At 32.2% G+C, this 24,240-nt stretch overlaps 1 protein-coding gene and 1 long non-coding RNA gene across 2 annotated transcripts; one reads left to right on the forward strand and one right to left on the reverse strand.

Moving 5' to 3' along the window:
• Nucleotides 1–5,239: 5,239 nt before the first annotated feature.
• On the reverse strand, nucleotides 5,240–5,758 carry LOC145157953 (uncharacterized). The gene has a single exon (XM_079076925.1). The coding sequence runs from the start codon at nucleotides 5,756–5,758 to the stop codon at nucleotides 5,240–5,242; it is 519 nt and encodes a 172-aa protein (XP_078933051.1).
• A 10,841-nt stretch (nucleotides 5,759–16,599) lies between these two features.
• LOC145159702 (uncharacterized) lies at nucleotides 16,600–18,537 on the forward strand. Its single transcript, XR_013737855.1, has 3 exons — nucleotides 16,600–16,923; nucleotides 17,128–17,229; nucleotides 17,401–18,537. It is a non-coding gene; the product is annotated as an uncharacterized LOC145159702 (long non-coding RNA).
• Nucleotides 18,538–24,240: the final 5,703 nt, after the last annotated feature.

The raw sequence follows: 24,240 nt of genomic DNA on the forward strand, positions 1-24,240 counted from the left end.
CAGGGGTATGAACTCACCTTATGTGATTTCTTGTAGAGTGAAAGGTTGATGATGACGAGTTTTCAAGTCACGAGCACTTGAATAACACTTGAAGATTTTGATGATCCTACATACGATAATGTGTGAATATGTGTGTAGATGATTCGAGATTGTTATGGAAATATGTAAGGGTACAAGAGTTTAGATAGATTACTTACCAAAAAGTGAAGAGATAGCTCAAGAACACTTCAAAAATATGGCTGGAAATAGAGAGGAAATGGGAGCTCTTTTGGTGGGAATGAAGTGTGAAAGAGTATGAAATGATGAAGATGATCTTAAATTCCCAAGGGATTTCTTTATATGCAAGGAAAGGAAGGCTGGTGCAAGTGGTTTAGATGAAGTGATGTTTGCACTGGTTGGTGTGATGGGGACAAGGAATGACCAATGGGAACTGAGAAGTGACATAAAGGTGGCAAGTAGGGATCCACTTGACCCACTTGTGTAATATAATATCTAATTATCATTAGATATCTCTTAATGTAAAATAATGATTTATAATTAATAAATCTTCCAGATGTGGATAATATATGAGTTTAGAGGGTCTAAAATGATAAAAATATGAGGTGGGTGAAAATCCCACGTCAAAAACGACAAAAACGGGCTTAAAATGCGAAAGTGGTAAAAAACCGGGAAGAGGATGCGAACCTGCAAAGGGAAGGCTGTATGCGAGAGGGTTTGCAGGCAGGTGATGTTTCGGATGCGAGAGGGTTTGCCTGCGAATGTGAGGTTCAGTGTGAGAGGGTCCGAGAAGATACGAATTTGTCTGCTTCACTGCGAAAGTTCTCGGTTTTTAAGATGCGAAATTGCCCGGTTCTTAGTGTGCGAATGCGAAGTTTGGAGCGAGCCTTGTCGAGTAGCATGCGAACGTGCCCAGTTTTGTTTATGAGAGGTTCAGATGCGAAACCTCCCGGATAGAATCGAACCTCTATCTAAAAACGAACTTGGGCTAGGAGGATGCGAGGGCCTGCGAGGGTTCGCAAATGAACAGTAACCTGCAAACCTTCAGGCCTCTTTTTGACTTCTTTCTTCCGTTTTAAGCTGTTTTCGACAATGGGAAGGTTCGAGATGGTATGGATGTTCATATAAACTTTGGAAAATGTGATTTTTATTACCAAGAGGTTTGAGAGAGTTTGGGAGAGATTTGAGAGAGAGATAGAGTGAGAGAGATTTAGAGAGACTTTGCCCGTGGCCTTTGTTAGTGTTTTGCCCCATAGTGCAAGGATTGTAAACTCCAATACGCCTTCTTATGAGTGTTATACACCCCCGAAGGGTGTGTAATAGTGTTTTATCAAGTCGTTACATCACTCACCCTATTTAGGGTTTAGATTTTCTGAACATTTGAAACTTCCGAGTGATACTTTGTATTAAGATAGAGAGTTGTACATTAGTAAACATAGAGTAAGCCCTAACATACAAGTACTAGTTGAGTTGACCGGTTTGACTTTTTGACTTTTTTTTGACTTTGAATTGACTAGAAATTGACGGTTGTCACATCAAACACAATACTAGCATGAATCCTAATTGCTTTACCAAATTTTCTAAATTAACCCTAGCAATTTTTATGCAAAATTTTTAAAATTAAACCAAGGATTCTAATGTAACTAATGTAACCAACCCCCTAACCCACACTTAATTTATGCAATGTCCTTATTGCATGTTAAGACAATTAAAGAACATAAAAGTAAAGAGAGAATTGGAACAAACTCCCTTGGGATAGTAGTGGCGAGGGTGATCTTTCTTCTTTTGAGCTCCATCTTCAACTGCCTTTGGCATGGGAACAGCTCATCCATGCTTTGGGTGTCAAACGACTTGACCCCTCACTTTAATTTCGTCACTCTTGTAATTATTCGCTCAATTCTCACCCTAAAATCCGCAAGATCAAAAACACAAAACCACATAATAAAAAGGAAAACAAACATCAAAATTAAAATTCCTAAATTATCCCTAAATATTAGAAGAAAAAGGAAAAGAAAAGCAAACTCAAATGACGGGTTGCCTCCCACAAGCGCTTCTTTTTGTGCGAGTCTTGAGCTGCACTCTCAACTTAATAAACTTCTAATAAACTCAATGCCCATCCATCCGTTGCATTGAATATCTTTTGTAGATCAATCCGTAAAATTTGGCTCTTTGCTTTTACAATTGGCCAACCAAGCTTGAATTCATAAAACCCAAAAATCTTGACAATGTTTGGAACCGGTTGGATACTAATCAGAAATGGATCACGCTTCAGAACTTTCTCCAAAGTTGGAATCGTCACCCCATGCTTCGAAACACAAACTGGAGAAACAGGGGGCCACATCGTGGTAATGGTCAATCCACGGCTTGGTTCCTGCAACTCAGCTTCTTCTTGTTCTTCGTCTGACCCCTCTGCCAGCAATCTTTTCAACTCCTCCAAGTCTCTTTCTGGATTAAATTCTTCATCTTGTAAATATAGCTCTTGTTACTCAGATTGCTCTTGTTTATTAGGCAAGATGTTATCTAACCATCTTCCAAATTTCTTCAACTCATCATCTGAGTCATACTCCTCATATTCTTGCTCAATTTCCTGTACTACTTCCTCAAGAAAAGCATCAAGAGTATCGAGATTTGAAAAATACATAATAAATAAAAATAAAAATAAAAATTAAACTAAATATAAAAAAAATTAATCAATAAATTAAAAACAATAACAATTAGCAAATAAAATTAACTATTTGAACCGTTCCCCGACAACGGCGCCAAAAACTTGATACGTGTGATTGTACTAGTTTTAATCCTACTAACTTAAACACAAATACAAACACACGAAAGGCAATGTACCTATAGATTAGCAGTTTAGTTCAGGTAAGTAGGTTATCGAACACAGGGAACGGTAACAATTAAAATAAATGCTAATATTATCTAGATAAAACAAGTAAAAAGAAGGATTTTTTCTCTAGTTTTACAAGACTAGAAACTTAAGCAACTACTTAAACACTTAAACAAAGGACAATTAACAACTAAGAAGAAACAAAAGACAACTAGATTCAATCAACTTAAAGAGACTTCCGTTTAGATTCGATTCACTTATTCCTATGGTTGATTTCGTAGCAAGTGCAATGGATTAATATGTCATTGGCTACCGATTTCTAATGTGATTAGGTTCATGTTCACTATTACTAATCCTTAGTAAACAAGTTCATTGAAACAGTGATTAGTTGATTAAACTAACAAGTTTCCTAGTGTTCAGTTCGGATCAAGTAAGACTTGTAATATTAGTTAACTAAATTTATCAATTCAATCAACTCATGTATGGTTGTTCATCACACATGCTTACACATTAACTTACTTATTTTCTAGTTAATCCTAGGTTCATATTCACTAATACTAGGCATATAATATTGTTTTTACAAAAACCATATGATACAAGCAATTAAGAGGATGTTCATGCAACTTAATAGACTTGATAATTAACAGAAAATAATTATTGTCAACACATAAGGGTCTTTAACAAGCTTAACAAGACAATTCACCAAATCAAATTAATCCAAACCATAAAATCAAACCATATTCCTAAGTTTATCTAGTCTAAACAGAAGTAATGAGTTTTTAGCTCATATTTATAGCAAATAACAAACTAAAAACGAAATCTAATGATTGAAACATGGTTCATGCAAAAGATTAAGATAAAAGTAATGTTTGTTTGCCTTTGATCTCTTCAAAATTGACTTATAGATTGAATTCTCGAAAACCGCAACTCTAAGAACCCTTCTGGCCTCCAAAAATCGTCCAAAGATTCCATAATTAGTTAGGGTTTCGAATGAAAGAAATCCTATATATATATTCTGAAAACAGAGCCAAGTCGATGAAGTTTTTGACCCAACTCGTCGAGTTGGTCGTTAAAATCCTGTGTACGGCAAGTCAGCGTCAAGAATCGCGAACTTTATGATCAACTCGTCGAGTTCGCTTGGAATCGACATTTTCTCAAAACACGAAAGTCATCCGAAATTGTGTCTAGTTTTTAGAACATTTTGAATCTCGTCACTCGGAGTTACGTTTCATGAGATATGGCCAAAACAATGACGAGTGGTCAAGTTGTCCAGCAACATCCTTCTTTCTTCAAAATCTAAGATCCAAGCTTCAAATTGCTAAATCCGCTTCCTTTTCCATCCGAGCATGTCATTGTTGCTGAAAAATGAAATTCTAAACTAATTAAGCATCTTTTATTCATTAAATGAGATAAAATCAACATAAAGTATTAAGATAATATATAAATTATATGACTAAATATGCCCATATCAGCAGATTACTATAGTGACTTTTCATGTCAAATAGGCATCTATGATTTCCGAGTTTGACTACGAAATGGTTGCATCTGGAATATGAATTTCATATTACTATAGTGATCTGTCATGTCAAACGAAATGGTTGCCTTTGAACTATGATTTGCCGATTACTAGGGTGTATAAATATCACATATAAGAAAGTTTTCTTACTAAAAATAACATATATATTCTCAACTTTATTATGAGTTCATCTTCAAATTTCCAAATTTGCTCATGCGACGATGTAGATTGTTAGTATTGTGATCCAGTCGACCCTTTGTTGCTCCCTCTTCGGAACGGCCATATATGTCTGATGAATTTTTTCAAGAATTGCAATGGGCTGAAGAACAACAAAAACAGGATAAAGAGTCGTCCTGGGTTCTCACTAAACGCAGTGAAGTTATTACATCAAATTGAAAAGACGCTCTAGAATGGATACATATTAATAAAAAGAAAATCAAAGAGCATGAAGAATGGATAAAAAAGACTAAGAAGACTATCAAAATGACTGAAAAATGGCTTCCTGACAAGGATGCAGAGATGATAGATCTTAGGCTGCAAAATGATCGTTTAGAAGATAAAATGAGAATTAGGTATAACTATATAACAATGGAGAAAGAGAAGTATCCATTGCAGTTCCCTGAAGTTAATAATTGGTAAAAACTTGTTGTAAGTTTATTATATGTCTTGGGTTTGCTATATGTATTTTTATCAGTTTAATAAAAATTTGTTTGTTTAACATTTTTTTCAAAGTATTTTTAAAAGTGAAGAATAAAAACTTCATTTAGTCTTGTGATGTTATAACTAAATTATAATATAAAAGCATAAGAACACCATCTTAAAAATTTAATAAAAGAATTACAATACTCTTTCAAAAAAGAAGAAGAAGAAGAAGAAGAAGCTAAATACTCTTAAATTTAAGGTAGATTTAAATCAAAATTAGCGTTATAGCTATGTGAACCACTCGTAGAAGCCCCATTATTATTTACCGTCTCCTGCCTAGTAGTATTTTTCGTACGGATTGATCCGCTACCAGACGCCCTTCCATAACAATTGTTTCTCGTGTAACCTACATGACCGCATGTAGAACATTCTTTTTTTATTGGACCCTCACCTTGGGATGGAATATATTCTGTGTTTATTGGCTTGCCTGAATGATGTTTATCCATTATAGGTGGCCTAACAATCATCAAACCATCGGGGATCTCCCATTCGGAGGGCTCTGGTAAAGGGTTCACTGGTTCCTCATATGTTTTCCTCAATGTTTCGATATAGTAAGCTTTTAAAGTATACATCGAGAAGTCATCATATTTGTTCACTGTTAGCACTCTTATGATAGGGCCACAAGGTATGCAGTCAAGTTTCCACTGCCTACATATACATGCCATTTCTTGGACATCAACAATGACGTTTTTCTCCCCTTTTTGACCTCGCATCTAAGTCTTGAGATCATGCGAACATCCCAATTAGTAAAAGTATTTTTATCTTTTATTTTACAATATCATCGGCCCAAGGGGTGAGTATTGTTGTTGCTTCCGCTAAAAAAGAGAAAAATACATAGTTAAGATCAATAACATTTGACACAAACATTAATATTAGAACTTACTACCGGTAAATTTTCTTCTTTGAAAGCACCACTGTTGCATTGTTGCACGAAAAAAGTGGATCAACATCAATATAGGCACCTTACGTGCATGTCTAGATAATGCATTTATAGACTTTGAACTATTGGAGGACATAAGATTGTATCGGTTGCCTCTAAAATGTGCCCTAAACCAAGTTTCAGGATTTATACTTTGTAAGTATTCCCATATATCTTCTTTTGTCCTTCTTATTTTGTCCATGGCAACATCAAAAACATCAACTGTATACGCTCTACAAGCCTCCTAGAAAATTGCTTTAACTGTCTTACTCTACCCGTATCTAGATATTATGTTGAAATACAAATGGACACCACATATTCTGTGATGCGCGTTAGGAAAAATGTTTGCAACATATGGAGCCCTATCAAATATAATTTCAAGATCCTCTATATTGCTTATGTAATCATGTAGTTTTTGAAAAAATCATGTCTAAGAATCTGTACACTCACTTTTTCATATACCATATGCAACCGGTAATATTTGGTTTTGTCCGTCCTTAGTAACTGGAAGTAACATGGTACCTTTGAACTCCCCCTTTAGGTGGGCTCCATCTACAATAAGGGTCGGCTTACAACAATTGACAAAAGATCGTACCTACAATACACTATGGATCTATTCAAAAATAATGATTATAGTTAACTACATCACAAAAAAATAGTAAAAAATATGGTAATACTGACCGAACAACCAAGTGGGATATACAAGAACTCAAACCGATCTTTAGCATCTGTTTGAATATTTGAATATGTGTCACCTTGTCGAGATTTTGTTTGACCAAATTGTGGAAATAAGCTGGAAGTTTGGTAAATGAATCCTCTTTGATACTCCTTAACAACAATAGTGTATATTGTTTTGCACTCCAAGCCTGATGGTACGAGATACCGATTTTCAATTGTATGTTCATATCGTTAACAATTTCTTCTCCCCGATATACTCTACTATAGTCTTCAGCCAAAACATCAACGAGATATTCACCCAACACATTTTTGTTAGCTTGTCGATGATTAGGTTGCAACATTGTTAAAGAACATATGTGTACATTAACAAAAAATTTCACTTGGAAAAAGTCCGTCATAACTTAGATTCCTTTTGCTTTATTATCCAAGAACAAATTTTCTCAACACACACAACCTCATACCTTGATTTGTTCAATCTACTTGTCTTCTTCTGAAAACCTTCTTCAAGACAGTTTTTTCCCAATTGCCTATTTTAGAAGGTCTTTGTTTTCAAATATCTGGAGGCATTTAATCTTTTGATTAGAGTTTACCCTCTGTGATGTGATTTTTCATTACCATCAACTGGACATTCTGGTAGAAGGGCCATACCACAAAAAAGGTTATCATAAAACTTACGTTTAGGTTCATCACCTAACTCATCTCCATCAAAATTACTTTCTAAGTCGTTTATATCTAAATCTACATCAGCAAGATCAACAAAATCCCCATAACCATGTGGATTTTCATCTTTTTGAATCATAATTTTTTTCTTTTTAGTTTCAAGTACTCCACCCCTATTGATAACCTTAACTTATTGTTAGGGAACGTTAACATAACAGCCACCCACGTCATTAAGATATGTAGCAACATCATCATCACCAACGTAGGTGTAATTTTCAGGATCCACATAGTGAATAGGTGAATACATCACATTTACATTTTCAGCAACACAATGAAACCGAGGTACACTAGGATTCATGAAAGTACCTATTGAGTTGTTTCTCCATTTATCGCTGGATAAATTAGCAAGCGCCTCATTTACTCTCTCGCTGTCCTTATCAACCACCATAAACACTTTCACATCTTTTCCTCCAACCGATTTGATTATCTTGACCAACATTCTATCATCAATGTCTTCAACAACGACTATTTAATGATTCAATTCAGGATTATGGAAGCGAAGACTAATTTTATATCTATCTGTAATACCCATAAAAATCATGCCAAATTTAATTTTTTTTTAAAATATTTCAAACCATTAAAATCGTTACAACTTTGTTTTCAAAATGCATAATATCAGAGTTTCCCAGAAACATAAGCAAATCATGAGGAGCTGTACGATCATGCCTTCGCCTTGCCGCGATCCCCTGATGTACCTGAAACAATAAACTGAAACCGTAAGCCTGGAAGCTTAGTGAGTTCCCCCAAAATACTCATACCTGCAGCAACACACATATAATCATGAACAACATACTATGGGTTCAGTCAACCATCGGGTTGGAATACCCCAGGCCCTCAACCATTCGGTTGGAATGCCAACATACTATGGGTCCAATCATCCTCAGGATGGAATACCCCAGGCCCACAACCAACAGGTTGGAATGCCCACATACTATGAATCCAATCGTCCTCGGGATGGAATACTCACGGCCCACAACCAACAGGTTGGAATGCCCAGGTCTATTGGCTTTCGCACAAAGCAGATAAGCCTCAACCGCCAAACAAACATGTGCACATATAACAAATAATCACATAATAGTTTATAGACACAACTGATCTAACGGATCATACCACATACCACATAATATCATCCTACCCTCTAGGATATCGATCTAACAGATCATACTAGCATAACATAACCAATAACAATTCAAAGGGCCAGCCTTGGTGCCTTAGACCTTTGAGTATAGTGAGGATAACTCACCTCACAATGTCGCACTGAAAATGATAGGCTCAAACTCTCGAATCACCAACACGAACTCCACCACCTATAGTTTCCATAAAACCGTTTTTCCATAAATCTCCAAATTACCAAAATACCCCCAGAGGTCAACTGGTCAACCCCTGGTCAAGGTCAAAGTCAACAGTCAAGGTCAACAGTCCATGTTGACCCAACTCGTCGAGTGCAGTTCACCGACTCGTCGAGTTCTTCCTGAACTCGAGAAGTCGTGAAATCCTAGGTTGACTCGTCGAGTTCCCTTATAACTCGTCGAGTTCATACATGTCCAAAGGTTGAGAAAAACCCTAGCCGAATCGCCGAGTCTTCGACTGACTCGCCGAGTCCAAGGCAATCTTCAACGGACTCGCCGAGTTGTTCATCCAACTCGTCGAGTACATGGCCATCTTCATGTGGCTCGCCGAGTTGACTATGCAACTCGCCGAGCCCCTTCAGACCTTCACCCATACAAACACTTTTTAAGCCATGCAGCGGCTCCATATTGCAGATCCAAGCTTCTAAGGCATGTTTATCACGTAAAGTTGCTAACTTTACGTGCATACATGGCTCTAAAGGCTCTAAATGACAAATCTAAGATTATAATGGAGTTTTACACTCAAGGAAGGCTTCATACATGACCAAGCTCGAAACTTTATGAACCTAGAACCCAAAAAGGGTCCAGATCTGAAGTTGCAACTTCAGATCTAGCTCATACACCACAATATCATCATAACCAAGCCATAATATCCCTAAACTTCACCCAAATGAGATCTAGAAAGAAATGAGGTAAAGGTGACGACTTGATACCTTCAAATGATGCTAACTGAGGTAGATTTCTGATCCCCACAAGTTCCTTGCTTCTAGCCACTTGTTTCTCCAAGCTTTCCTCACTAAGATTCACCTTCCAAAGCTTATAACACACAAAATGAAGCACACACACGAATTAGGGTTGGTTTGGTTCTCAAAAGACTGCAAGGGGGATAAAGGGAGGCTGTTGATCCTTTAAATATGGTGCAAAACCCCGGGATTTAGGGTTTCATTTGCCAACTCCTACTCGTCGAGTCCCTTCTTGGACTCGGCGAGTAGTTCATTAAAACGCGTGGACTAACCCGCTGCTACTCGACGAGTAGGGCAACCAACTCGTCGAGTAGCCCTTGAAATCAAGAAACTTTATATTAAATCAATACCTGAAAATCGGGGCGTTACACTATCTAATAAATCGGTTTTCATTTTCACTAACACCCTGTTCCCGAGTTTCATTTAAAGGAAAGAAAAGAAGAGAAGAGAAATATGGAGAGAAAAGAAAGGAAAGGAAAAGAAAGTAAAATGTATTTTTCTATTCCCGAGTTTGAGAGAAAGGAAAGGAAAATTATTTTTCTTTGTGTTCCCGAGTTGGAAGGAAAAGAAATGAAAACTAAAAGTAGACAATTATACCCTTGTCACCTTTTTTCAATAATTTCAAGTATATACCACATGATTCTCCTGAAAACAAAATTATGCGTAATTTTTTTTTGCCAACTCTTGCCTACCTCTCAACTTCTTTACTTATTTTTTTACATTTAGTTGCACATTGTAATGAGATTTTTTGAGAAATCCTGCAACTTTTTATTAAATTAATGCAAATAAACGAGTTTGTAAAACTTGGGGGTGATCAATTGGTTCCTTATTATGCTGATATATTGGGAGCTATCTTGCCTTGCATAGCTGATAAAGAAGAAATAATACGTGTTGTAAGTTTGTGTATTCTGATGGAATCCGATGGAATTGGAATTCAGGATTCCATTCCATTGAAAATTTTGAAAAAGGGAGGATAAGTGTGATGGGTCATGTAGGGGATATTTACCCTTTTGACCATTTGTAATATGGTCTAATTGTTTTTTGACTGGGTAAACATTTTTAGTTGCTTTAGCCAAAAATAGTTAACTATATATACAAGGTACACTATTATTGTTGTTTACCTATTGATTAACTTGAGGCCAAATAACTACCTAAATAGCACCAAATAAACAAGAAACATAAAGAAATAAAAAATTACTACTATTGGAATGTTGTTTCATTGGTTTTTAATTACACTTTCAGATTGTGAAAGATGGGACATTGGTATTTTAATGTTTTTAGATATGGATGATATCGCCCTTGGGGGATACCTATATCAGATAGACCTTTGGGTGGCAGCTACAATGGTTGCATTGTGCTCAAAACTCTGTGTTTTTATTATGTTTGTAAAACAATGAAGAGAACTTTATGGAAATACCTAGGAGAATATATGTAAGTCATTGTTTATTCAAGATTAAGATTTATGATCTACCACCGTATAGTATTTGCTGTGTGCATTTTCATCAAGGAATGCTTGAAATCTTAAACCCTTAAAAATCATTTACTTTATAGAGGCAGAAAAAGACAATAACAGATACCACCAAATAACAGATAAGAAACATAGAAATAACCAAGAAATAGATGGCATCGTGTATAAGAAGAATAGGGTATAAGAAACATAAAAAACAAATCAAAGAAAAAAAATGAAACCTGATGATGGAAGCTTGAACCCTGAAGACGAATGAGTGAGGAACCAGTCAATGGAATCGTCTGATGCAGAGCGTGAAGAGGAGAAGCATGGATTTTTTTTCTTTTGTGATGTTGTACGTGAATGTATATAGGGGTATTTTGGTAATCATCGGGATTTTCTCTGTATCGGTGATTCTCTTCTCTCCAAATCTCTCCAATTTGGGAGGAAGATTAGGAGAGAAAAGAATGCTCTGATTTCCTTTCCTTTCTTCCCAAATCACTCCAAAAAATAAACTCGGGAACACTCTTGACTCCTTCTGTCTCTCCAATTCTCTTCTTTTCTCTCCGCTTCCCTCGTTAATTTCGACTCAGGAACAGGGTTTAAAGATATAAAACCACTATAACTAATATACTTTGAAAATATCAAAACGAATTCAAAAATACCTCCTTGTGGACATAAATATTCCAGATTTATCCGTACAAACTCCCACCTCCCGCCAGTTACAATGCAAACAAAATATTCACTCATTTTTAATACAGATGTTTTAAACAAATCTTCCAAAAAAAATGGTAAATGAAATTTTTTTCCCAAATTTGTATATATATATATATATATATATATATATATATATATATATATATATATATATATACTAGTTTATAACCCGTGGGAACCACGGGAGCGAAATTAATTACATTTTCATACTAAAATATCGTAATTATTAATCAAATAATATAATTAAATTATTAATGAATAGTTATTTTATATAGTTATGTAAAATTAAAATCGTTGATTCAAATAAGTATGTGAAATTAATTTTCAATATATATTATATAGTTTTTATTTGTGAAAAAAAAACGTTACGATATAATATAATGATATATTAAATTTATTGTAAAAATAAAACAACCCCAATTAGTGAAGTAAATTAAAATTGGTAAATAAATCAAAAAATTAAGTTGTTAAAATAAACGTATATTATAAAAAAAATAAGAAATTATAAAAGAAAAATTAACAAAGTCTTATTAATAATAAGAAGAAAACATGTTATGAAGAATAATATATTACATACAAAAGAAACAATAATAATTATATATCATATACTCCTTATAATATTGAAGTTCATTATTTTTTTATCACATAAAAGCTACCAGAAGCACTTCTCTTCAAGAACGCAGAATACAGTCAAGTGAGTGATGAAAGGATTTTCAAAAGCAAATAAAGACACGATACCAACGAAGAGTCGTGCAGCAGCGGCGAACGAGATTTCGAGTGTCCTAGAGGGTAGTGACGTCGTATGAGTCTACCGGCGGAGCTTGATCGTAGGCTAACAGACGGAGGCAAAAAGTGTAGGCGATTGTAAGATGTATTTCAGTTGGTTAGTCAGTGAGAGGTTGATAGCTGAAGAAGAGAGTGAAAACAGAGAGTCGGGACTGAGAACGGAGAGAGATTAGAGCGTCATCAACGTATTTCAGCAAAAGGTTTGTAGCTTATTTGGATCTAGGGTTTTAACTTTCTGGTAATAGTTGTCGATTTTTAAAAATTCTCACTCCTCACAGGATGAATTTTTTGTAAAATTGAAGGCAAAGGGAAGATGGAAAATTCAGACGTGATTGATTTTAAAGTAAAAAAAATAAGTAATTGATTTCCTTATATATGGTTTGCTAAATTGAAGCCTGAAAATGAGGATTGATTGAAACAAATTGATTTGAAATGACACTTCAAATAAAATTGGAATATGAAAGAATGGTTTTTTTTTTTTATTATGAATTGAAGCTTGAATTCAACACTTAGGTATGCCACTTGTTCTTTAATAACGACACTTTTCTTAGTTCATATCCCAGAAACTGCTCCAAATCACATAGCTATGCAATGTTGGTTAGGTTAAAAAAACCCAAATTAATTATAATAATGAAGAAAGAAAGCAAGTGACATGTACAGGTATAATAGCAACTTGCATCTGGACTATAACAGGTGTATACAAATATTTAACAGTAATATAATCGTCTTACCTAGAAGTTATATAATAGCAAATTGCATTCATTTATTGGATATAATGGGAAATCAAGTAACTATTTCGTTTGATATGGTTGAAGGAGATTAAGTTAAATAAATATGTGGAACCATGAGTAAGGACAATTTTGTAGCAGAGTCACTATTCTTCAACTTTATGCAGACATATAAAGATGAACAAATTTTGCTTCTTAATGAGAAAATTGATCTTCTTATAACTTTGGTAGGGATGGAACTGATATTTGGTTATGAGTTTTCACTTCCATCATTTTTCAAATCAAATAATTTGGGAATTTTTCTACATTTCATCATGTATTTTGACTTACAATTTGTTTGACTTTGACACACTAAAGCTAAAACGTACAAAAAAAGGTTGTATTAAGAATTGAATGTGTAAAAAATATACTTGGATAATATGGATATTTGAGTGTGGTTTCTAAGATGAGATTGCCAATTTACATAATTTTACCTTTTTTAAATTTTTTTCAGGCTACATGAATGTTTAAAGGACATTTGTGCCATTTTCTTTAGGTTCCTTGGGTTTTATGACTCCATTTCGTATCCTTCACATTCATTTTTCTTTAATTTTCAATATTGAAATTAGTTTTTATTTAGTAGTTCCATTTTTATCCTTGAAATTCTTTTTCCTTTAATTAACAACATACAAGTATTTGTTTCCCTTTGACTTAGTATAGAACAAAAGACTTAATTAAGTTTACAACAAAAAAGGTAAAAAAAAGTTTAACTCATTATCATAGTTTTGTGTAGAAGGTATTAGCAATTAGAGACATTAAATTTGTTATTTAGTCATTGATATTTCTCTGTAAGTTTTGTCTATCTTATAACAGTAGCTTGTTGTGTGTTGGTGTTATATGTTTACATTTCTTATGTATTTGTACTTCTTCAGAACATTACCAGGTCTTTTTTATCTTGACATATAATTACTCTTTTGTCCCCAGAAAGCTGGAGATCCCAGGGGCAACTGAATTCAGAATCCTTTTAAAGGTGTTGAATTCCTTATACATTATCACATTAATTTGTGTGTTCGGATAAAAATTTGTAAGATACACTCTAAAAGTTGACAATTATGCCCCTGATTTAATGATGTTATAGAAATGTTATCACATGATTAAACTGAGTTTTGAATCTATTACAATCATTAAAAGTCATTGAAAATGATATTTAAAATGTTGGAATCGAATGATGTAAGCAAAATCTTTAACCGGTGATGAGAAAATAAAAATACATTCTAATAAAAATACAATAGTTGGATTTTTATGGAAAAAATCAGCTTTCATTAGATAAATATTGGATTTTTGTGGAACAAAATCAGCTTTCAGCTTTCATATTCCAATTCTTGATTTCTAAATCAGGGGCATAATTGTCATTTTTTAGAGTGTATCTTAAAATTTTTTATCCGAACACACAAATTAATGTTATAATGTATAAGGAATTCAACACCTTTAAAAGGATTATGAATTCAAGCTTTGGATGAGTCCTTTATTGTTTAAATCAATAAAAACTATTCTTTCATATTCCAATTGTTCATTTTTAAATCAGGGGCATAATTGTCAATATTTTTAGAGTCATAAGTTAATATTTTTACCCGAATACACAAATTAATGTTATACTGTATAAGGATTTTTGACTTTTGTCACTGTTTTTGTTTTTTATAGGTTTAAGTGAGTATGTAGCTAAATGGGACGTGGAATTATGGCATGTGTTCTAGAAATAATACCCAACAATGAAGATCTAAAAAAGGTATACATTTCTTTACTTAAGAAATTGCACGCCATTGTTTAGAAATTAAATCAATGACCTTTTAGTTTATTGTTAAAATTGTAGAAAATAACAATATAGTTTATTGAACATGATATAAATATGATTGTACTTTATGAAAATCAGGAAACAAATTATTAAGAAACAAACACATAATATAAAGTCATCCTAAAAACTATTAAGAAAAAAATAATTTAAACCAAAAAACAACCAAATCCATCAAATCGCTAACAAAAAAAAATACGAAAATGTGTTAATACTCTTAGGAAAAAATTAAAAAAAAAAACGAAAATGTCTTAATACCTTTAGGAAAAAATTTAAAAACTGATTATTGTTCTTAAAAGGTAGGTGACCAATCACTTTTCCAACTTAACCTTGACAAGTTTATGTTGTTCCCCTCCTACAACTTTTGTGGCCTTTGATTATGACATGTTGTCGTTGACATCCAAAACAAAATCATCCTCAAGAGCTCGCTTCAAACCTTTCGTTGCATCCAAATTCTTTTTTGGGCTTGTGGCTGTCGATTTGAAAACATTCAAGTTTTGTTATTAAAAAGATAAATAAAAATATAAATCTGTAAATAATTTAAAACCATATATGTAGTATACCTGTTCGTCCATTAAAATAACTTGAATGGAGAAAATTTCATCTTTGTTATAGTAACATTCCAGTGTCCATAATCTGATAACACGAAGCTTCATAGTGAAGCTGTCCTTCAAGACATCAAGATCAGGTATGAAAGTTAATGTAGATGCAGAGATGTGGAAGAGAATTAGCTTCTGAAAGCTTTTTGAATACAACAGTAAAGAAAACAACGACCATCAATCGATATTTGCTGGTATTTTATAGGTATAATTTATACGTATAAATATAAAGTAATCATCAATTCTTTGCTGATTTTCAGGGATATCAATTATTTATATTATTTATGTTCTTTATATTCTTTATATACCTATATAAGTATAAACCGAATGTTTTTGAATGCAGGTCAGATTCTGGAGTATTAAAACTGATTTGCTGATTTCTTGGAATTGATATAATAATTTCAAGAGTTACAGCAAAGAATGAGCGGGAAAATAAGCGAAATCGTATATATGGTAGTGAATATTGGAATTAAAGAGGTTTAAAAGGGGTAAATTGAAATATCAATAGCTGATTTTTAGGGATATGATATATGTACCTGTATTATCTATATTTCAATGCATGTAAATTTGTAAAATAAAAAAATATTTACTGAAATTTAGGACCTGATTTTATGGAATCAAATAGTATTGTGATATTATACCCGATTATACCAAGTTATTTCAAGTTATTTGACACATGACAGTTATTTTACATTCAACCTATTTATTTATTAGAAAGATATATATATATATATATATATATATATATATATATATATATATATATATATATATATATATATATATATATATATATATATATTAATAAGCATTTAGCCTATAATGCTGATCTTTAAGAGTTACAAGTTTATATACGGTGTGTACAATAATGTGTACAATAACTTCATGCATTAAAATCTTAATTTGTCTAACATTAGTAAAAAGTCAAGTAAAAGAAGCACGACCTGCCAGCTCATTCCCATACTCGGTCAATGACAGGCTGTACTAAAGGCAATTTCTCCGGTCCCAATTTTTTTAAAATCCCTCTTCTTCCCAGTATTTCGCCCACTTGGTTACGGAATTCAATTTTGAATCCCCCCATTTTCAGTATCAATTGAATCGGTCAATATGAAATACACTTTATAAGACCTCCTCTCTCAATATCACCACCATTTATCACCCTCTCCAAGAGCAACCCTAATCGAAGTCATCCTTAGCCGGTCCATAAACTCTGTCGTTTCTACCCCACGATGCCATCGCCTACAGCGAACAACTCCCACCACAAATCTAGCTAAGATTCTCATCTTCTTTGTTGAAATTTATATGTTTGAAGCTTTCTTTTGTGGCTGAAGTTTATTTGTTTGATGCTTAAATCTTTCGCTCAGGTATGTTTCTTATGCTACTTCCTTCCTTCTAGATCGTGAAAAAAAGAATATAAACCCTACTAAAACCCATAGAACCCTATTTGTGCTTCGATTTTCTAACTCTCGGCTCTCTTTGTGCTTTGAACCGACTTTCATCTATTTATGTTCTTTGTTTCATCCTATTTTTATTGTCTGATCTCAATTGACTCCTGTTTTACCATATAGGACTTCTATGGCTACAGCGCACATGGAAGATATTTTCTTACCTGGAAACTAGGATTTTGAATTGTTGTTCTCTTCATTGGAGTTTCAATCGAACTGGTTTAGGTAAAACCCATTCTCTACATCTCCTCTCTATTCTAATCTTTTAATACTTGATTCTCTCTATTGATTTTTTTAATTTATTCTGATGTCTCTTTAATTTTCGTTTTATTTTTGCATTTAGTTGATTTTTGATTTTGATTCCCTTATTTGAAATAAATGAAAATGCATGACCAGGATTTAAGAAGAAAGTCATGAAATGACAAAGTTAAAAAGAAAAATTTGAAGCTTTCTACATCAGTAAGTTATACAGTCCTGGCTGGTCAGTTTCCTTTTGATTTGTTCTCTTTTCTTTTCAATTATTTTTAACTGTTTCCCTTTTTGACAAATTCTAGATGTGTTGGTGTTGATGATTATTAGGTAAAGATTGAGAATAATGACTCGATGTGTTTTGAATGTGTAATTTCTCCAAGAATTGGTGTTGTTTAGATCCAGGAAATTGGTTACTGTACTTAGTTTTTCTTCATCCATACCGAGTTCTGAGTTTTATTTTTATTTTTTTAAATTCATTTGTCTGAATGTTTGAATTACTCTATGAATTCCCTCATTATTGATAATTTTTTTTTGGTAATTGAAGAGTTCCAAAGAAGTCATTTATTAACAAGCATCATAGCACCCTTGCATGACGTTTGATTGAAGATGAATGTGCAAGAACGAAAATGGGAAGAATTTATGGAATAAGGGTAATTTGGTCTTTCTTTTTTACTTTCAGTTTAGGCATCCCATCTGTTTGATATAATGTGTGTATGTGTATGTTTTAACTTTTCTATGAAAATTTAAAGGTTGCAATAGCGAGCTATGTTCTGGTGCTATTTAAGTTTAATAGCGAAAGTAAGTGTGAATTAGGATTACTATAAATGAAAGGGTGGTTGGGTTAAGGAGCCTGTAATTATTTTTAATGAGTAAAGCTAGAAAATAAAAATCTTCTTAATTGCTAAACTTTTGGTTCTCATGATTATACAACTCTTCAGTTGAACTCAAAACAATTACTCACTTGTGGTGCCCTTTGTCTTTTAGATGATCCGGAGGTGAAGCTATACATGTATTGATTAACTTTAGATGAACATGTAACTATTTTTTTCATTTTTTCTTCTTTTAATGTTTTGACAACCGATATCAGCGAATTTAGAAGGCGTCCTAAGGAATATTTTGCAGCTCACGATGTTGGTTGCAGCCTCAACTTCATAGACGTTCAACAGAATCACATGGTGAAATTGCCAACCAAGTGTTTTACAATGGCCTTTTGCAACCTACTTTAATTTATTGTTATTTGTACAGTTTTTTTTGTTAATCATAACAACCTACTTTCTTTTATTTGTTTACTATAACATGTTATTTTAATTTATTTTATTAGAAAGCGTAAGTGTGTTTTGTGCACTGAACATGTTTTTTGAAAGTAGGATGCTATAAGAAACAATTCAGTAAAGTATGGCACCATTTATTGCACTAAACATGCTTTATGAATCTGCTCATATATTCACTTTGCAACCAGTGTGTGTATGTAATAAGTAGTTTCATGCTATCATTGTGCCCTTAAGTTGAAATCGGATCTTGCCATTGGTTTTTGTTAGTAATAATATCATACTCTGTTTCTATGTTTTATATAAATTGACTCTATTGCCCAGAAAATTTAGCAAGACTATACTGTAAATAAATAAGAGTTATTTGAAATGTTCTATTATTTTATATTTTATGAAATAAATAAATAAATATTATTTTTATCAAAGAAAAATAGAGATAAATATTATATTTATGCTATTAAACTAGCAACAATTAAATTCTATTGTGTTCTATAAATTACTACTAATCATTTAAATTATGTTGTATTCTTTAAATTACAATTATACTTTATATATGGTTGTGTTTTATCAAAGTATAACTTTCTTTACAATGAACCGATTTTAATTTAACATACCAAGTTTATAGGATCCGATTTCACAAGTAATATTCTTTTTTATAAAAGCCTAATATGATCTTAAAAGAAAATATGACACATAAACAAAAAGAAAAAGATGACATACATCAAATTCTAATCTAATTACTTGGGTAAGTACTAAAAATACAAATTTAAGAAATATATCATTGGTCTTCATTGCACTTAGCATGGGATACACAAAAGAGAACATAGAAGATGTTTGTCAAGTTCATTTTTATGGACTTATTGTAAATAGAGGGTGGTGCAAACAAAAACAAGAATTTAAAAAACAAACCGGTAATAATGTGTGGTCTAATGATTGTGTTATGGATTTGTCGGAAATCATAAAAATGAGAGTAGTCCAACATTGAGCAACAGATAAACTATTTTCGGTAATAAGGGTTATATGTTCTTTATAATATATGTACCTTAAAAAGCATTTACCTTTTTTAGGACAAGAAAGTCTTAAATTTAAGTAGTACAAGATTTGAAGCATGAATTACAATTACTTAATGCATAATATAATACATACAGACATCTTAAATATTGCTAGCTGGAATCCAATAACATTCGAAATACTCAGTCAAACATATTAAAATTGGGGATAAGTTAGAGTTAGAGTTAGATTACAAAAATTCGAATGTCTATTAAATTTTGTAAGCACGTACTCTTTTACAATCTCACTTTCTCTTTAAAACTCTAGCAAGCCAAAAGCACACTCCCACCTGATCAAACAACCCATCAAAACAAATTCCTGTAGAAAAAAAAAATATCAGGTCTCTTTAATGTTGTATGTGTGTGTTTTTTAACTACTTCTACCTTCTCTCTCTCTCTCTCTCTCTCTCTCTCTCTTCTGCAATTGGTGTTTTTTTTTTGTGTGTTTAGGTACCGAAACAGCCAGCAATCCAACTTATATTCCTATGCAAAACAAAAAACAAATATCATGTATCTTTAATGTTGTGTGTGTATGTGTGTGTTTTGTAAATGATTCTACATTCTAACTCTGTCTTTAATGGTGTGTTTGTGTGTTTTTCTTGTGTTTACAGGCTCAGATGCAACATCAAACCAACTTATATTCATGAACACAAAAAATTATATCAGGTCCATGGTTTGTGTCATCCCTTTATCCATCTCCGTCTCTGTTAAGAATACATTCTACCACCACCGCTTCTACAGTTCTACCATCTAACTCTCTCTGCAATTGGTGTTTAAATCCACAAATGGTTGTTTTTTCACATACAAATACACAAATAAATATTGGATACATACGCTTTAATACACACAAATACACATACACACAATAAGACATTCATATGGTTGTGTATCATACTTTCCATTGTCTTTTTGTAACAGTTTCATTCATGTCAACTTATTTTAACTGATTAGTTAGTACATTCCTATGTTATTGTAGTTTTTCTGCATTTTAAGGTTTATTCCTCAATTTATGCAATTTAATATTTTTAATGTTATATTCTGCAATTTAATATTTTTTAGTGTTACTTTATTACAAAAAATAATTTTCGAAAAAAAAACTTATTTCATAATCCTACTTTTTATAAATAATTATTAATAGTATAAAACGATACAATATTAAGATAAATGACATTATCATACTTTTTATATTTATAATACTTATCCTAAAAATACAAAATTTGAAATTCAATATTTAGTAAATCAATATTTCTTCCTTTCTATAGTCGTAAACATCTGTTAGCTTGGTTAATCAAACACAAACAGATATGTATTTCATTGTTTATAATTATTTCTGTGATTTATACTTTTTCATTCAATGTATTTTAATTACATCACATATCAAAACAGTAACTGTGTTCACTCAAATATATTTGTATCAACAAAACTCATATACAATAAAAAAAATAATAACAACACTAATAATGCAATCCATATAAACAACCATCATATATTATATTGGTATTCAATATTCCAAAGGAAAAAGTATTAGAATTGTGTACCTTTTTTGTATGCATATGCTTCCATACGTTTAACATTTTACATCTTGTAGTCTACCAAATTTTCTGTGATTAAAAAGTATCAAAAAACAAATATATAAAAATGTGGTCATAAACCAACATTACAACAATAATGCAAGTCCACATAATACAAAAACAAAAAAGTTCACCACCCTAATTTGATAGATTTTGCATAGTATAATGATTTCATGGAAAAAAAATGAAAATATTGTATTGTATTAAAAAGAAATGGAAGTAGGTTAATATAATGAAAAAAAATAAGTAAATGGTAGTAAGTGGGAATATTTATAGTTCATCTATTGACTTACCACTAACATTCATTAAATTTGATTTAATCAATTTTAAAATATTTTTAAATCCAAAATCAAATAATGGTAGATACCCTAATTTTATTCACACACAAGTTAATGAACTTTACCCATAAAAACAACTACAAACAACTCAAAAAACAGTTGCTCTAAATCTTTTAACACCAATATAAGTGAAAATTAATAATTTACAATTATCAAAATGGAAATAACTTCTAACAAAACAACTTGCAAAGTAGACATCGGCATAAAAACACTTTTATAGTTGGACTCTTTGTTAAATAATTAAAATATAGTATACAATAAACTCCAAGAAGCAGAAAGTTACCACAAAGTGTGATTATTCTAGAACAGAAAAAACACATGATAACTTTGTTGGTAAAACCTTTGTCAAACCTGTAAAAATAAACACACATGGGAAATGTTATAAAAAATTAATTAAAGGATTTAATATCATCAAATTTGAAATCAGTCAAGATTTTGCTTACCTGTTTTACAGTCTATATACTACTCCCACAACCATAGAATTGTTAGCCTTCAACATCATAATTGTAGAGTCTGGATATATCAAATAAAAAATATAAGAATTATATTCAATTTGTACAAGTAACATTCAATAATGAAATTATATGGTTAATTACCAGCAAATTTGCACTAGCATAGCTACCAAATATGAAACCAACTCCACCAAAGCCTTTAATAACAATCACTGTTGAAAATACATGTTTTTTTTGTTCAAAACAACACAAACGAATTCCTATTGAAATCATGTATATATCCAGTAGTTTTATGAATCTTCTAGCCCTTATACCACCATAATCCAAAAAAAGTAGAAAATAAAATCGACGAAGTTAGGCCTTCAAATGACGGACAGTGGTGTGATGTTGAAGGGTCTCCACAAACAAAATATTACCTGGTCAGGAGGTGGCGACAGATGCATTTACTGGGTGGATGGCAAACACTAAAAATGACTGCGAATTCACCAAAACCCTATGCATAGCGGCACAAAATTGACCTTAATCCTAGGAAAATCTAGCCGACTTCATCAAAACCCTAAAAACCGCAGGTGTCAGCTGTTTAGGGTTAGAATCGTGGTGATAGAGGTGAACGATGGCGGTTGTTGTTCGATGGTGGTGAGGAAGACATACGGTGGCTCTTTTGGTGGCTTTGAAGAGTATACTGTTGTAGATTGATTCCTTTGAGAGACAAGAATGGCAACAATTGTAGTTTTTTTCCACGAGGAACGGTGTTTGATTGTGTTAGAGACGATAGGATAAGATTCTTCAACGTATCAATTGGGTAAATGGAATAATCCATCAATTTTGCCCAACTAATATTTGCATAAACCTTAATACCAAAGGTAATTAATGTAGAAGGACAACTATATAATTTCAGAGATACACACAAATAAATATTGTAATAATTTAGGCTTTAATTGAAATTTTACTATTATTATGATTATTATTATAAAAATATCATGTAATTATTTAAAATACCTCACATGTTAAACTTATTTATAAGTATAATTTATGTAGTGCCTTAATACCAAGGTAAAATTATTTACATATATTGCATTTGAGATTTTACGTTTAAGGAAAAAGTATAATTTATGTAGTTACAAAAATCAAGCGAAAAATATAATACTATTATTACATACTAACATGAAATATTTAGTAATGGATGGTAATACCAATGTTCAAGAATTTTTGCCAATACGACACATTTACGTAAGGTGGAACATACATTTACATATGGTGGAACATAGTAGTTGTTCAAGTTTTGTATGTTTTCGACGACGTTGAACAAATAATAGACTTCTCATTTGGATGCTCGATCATAACGTAATTATGAATACAATACAATTTATATGTCGTTTTATGTGTTTTGTTTATAATTTACATAACATATATTAGAGAGATAAAATGTTGGCAAGCATCCCACATCATTGGAGGCAACTATTTCTGAACATGAATTTGGTGGGATGTGTATTCTCTCTAAATCATTTCCGAGTTGGTAGGACTATTTCTGAACATGAATTTGGTGGGATGTGTATTCTCTTTAAATCATTTCCGAGTTGGTAGGACGTGTATTTTCTCTAAATGTGGTGTATAAAGAAGTATTGCACGATTAATAATCCACAATCAATCATTTGTTCATGTGTATTTATAAAGAATCCTAACTTTTTATTTTTAATTTTTACTAATTTTACAGCTAACATGACTCTTATTGGTAATTGTTTAGATGTAGTAACTATTTACGCAAACAACTAATCGTCTCTGGAAACTAATTTAAAAAAAAAACTATTCACACCCGACGCTTGGCACGCGGGTAAACGGCTAGTATATATATATATATATATATATATATATATATATATATATATATATATATATATATATATATATATATATATATATCCTACTAATTTTGTAGTCAGACTTATCAATTTTGTTATAAAAAAAATCACAGATGAGCAGCAGAAAAAATCGCAAATGGACTGCAGTTCAACTGCAATTTGGAGTGATTTTGCCAATTTTATACCCATCAAATTGATAATATGTGAACGTACAACTTGTAATGTACGTCCATGTTTTAACGACTTGTACGTTCACTCTTGAGAAGGTAAAATTCACAGATGACTCTTATCCATCTACAATTTTGAAGGCTATTTTTGTAATGTTAGTATTTTTTAGTTATTTCTCTCAGATTAAAATCATACTCATGTTAAACCCTAAATACGAGTGAGAGGCGTGATGGGTCATGGGACGAGTCTGAAACGTGGCCCAAAGTGACTGCCTTTAAA

This window comes from Lactuca virosa, chromosome 2 (assembly GCF_052849685.1).
Source record: "Lactuca virosa cultivar CGN04683 chromosome 2, Lactuca_virosa_CGN04683_v6, whole genome shotgun sequence".
NCBI lineage: Eukaryota > Viridiplantae > Streptophyta > Magnoliopsida > Asterales > Asteraceae > Lactuca > Lactuca virosa.

Excerpts from the sequence above, each read along its gene's own strand:
- LOC145157953 (XM_079076925.1), bottom strand. The coding sequence starts at position 5,758 with ATGCGAGGTCAAAAAGGGGAGAAAAACGTCATTGTTGATGTCCAAGAA.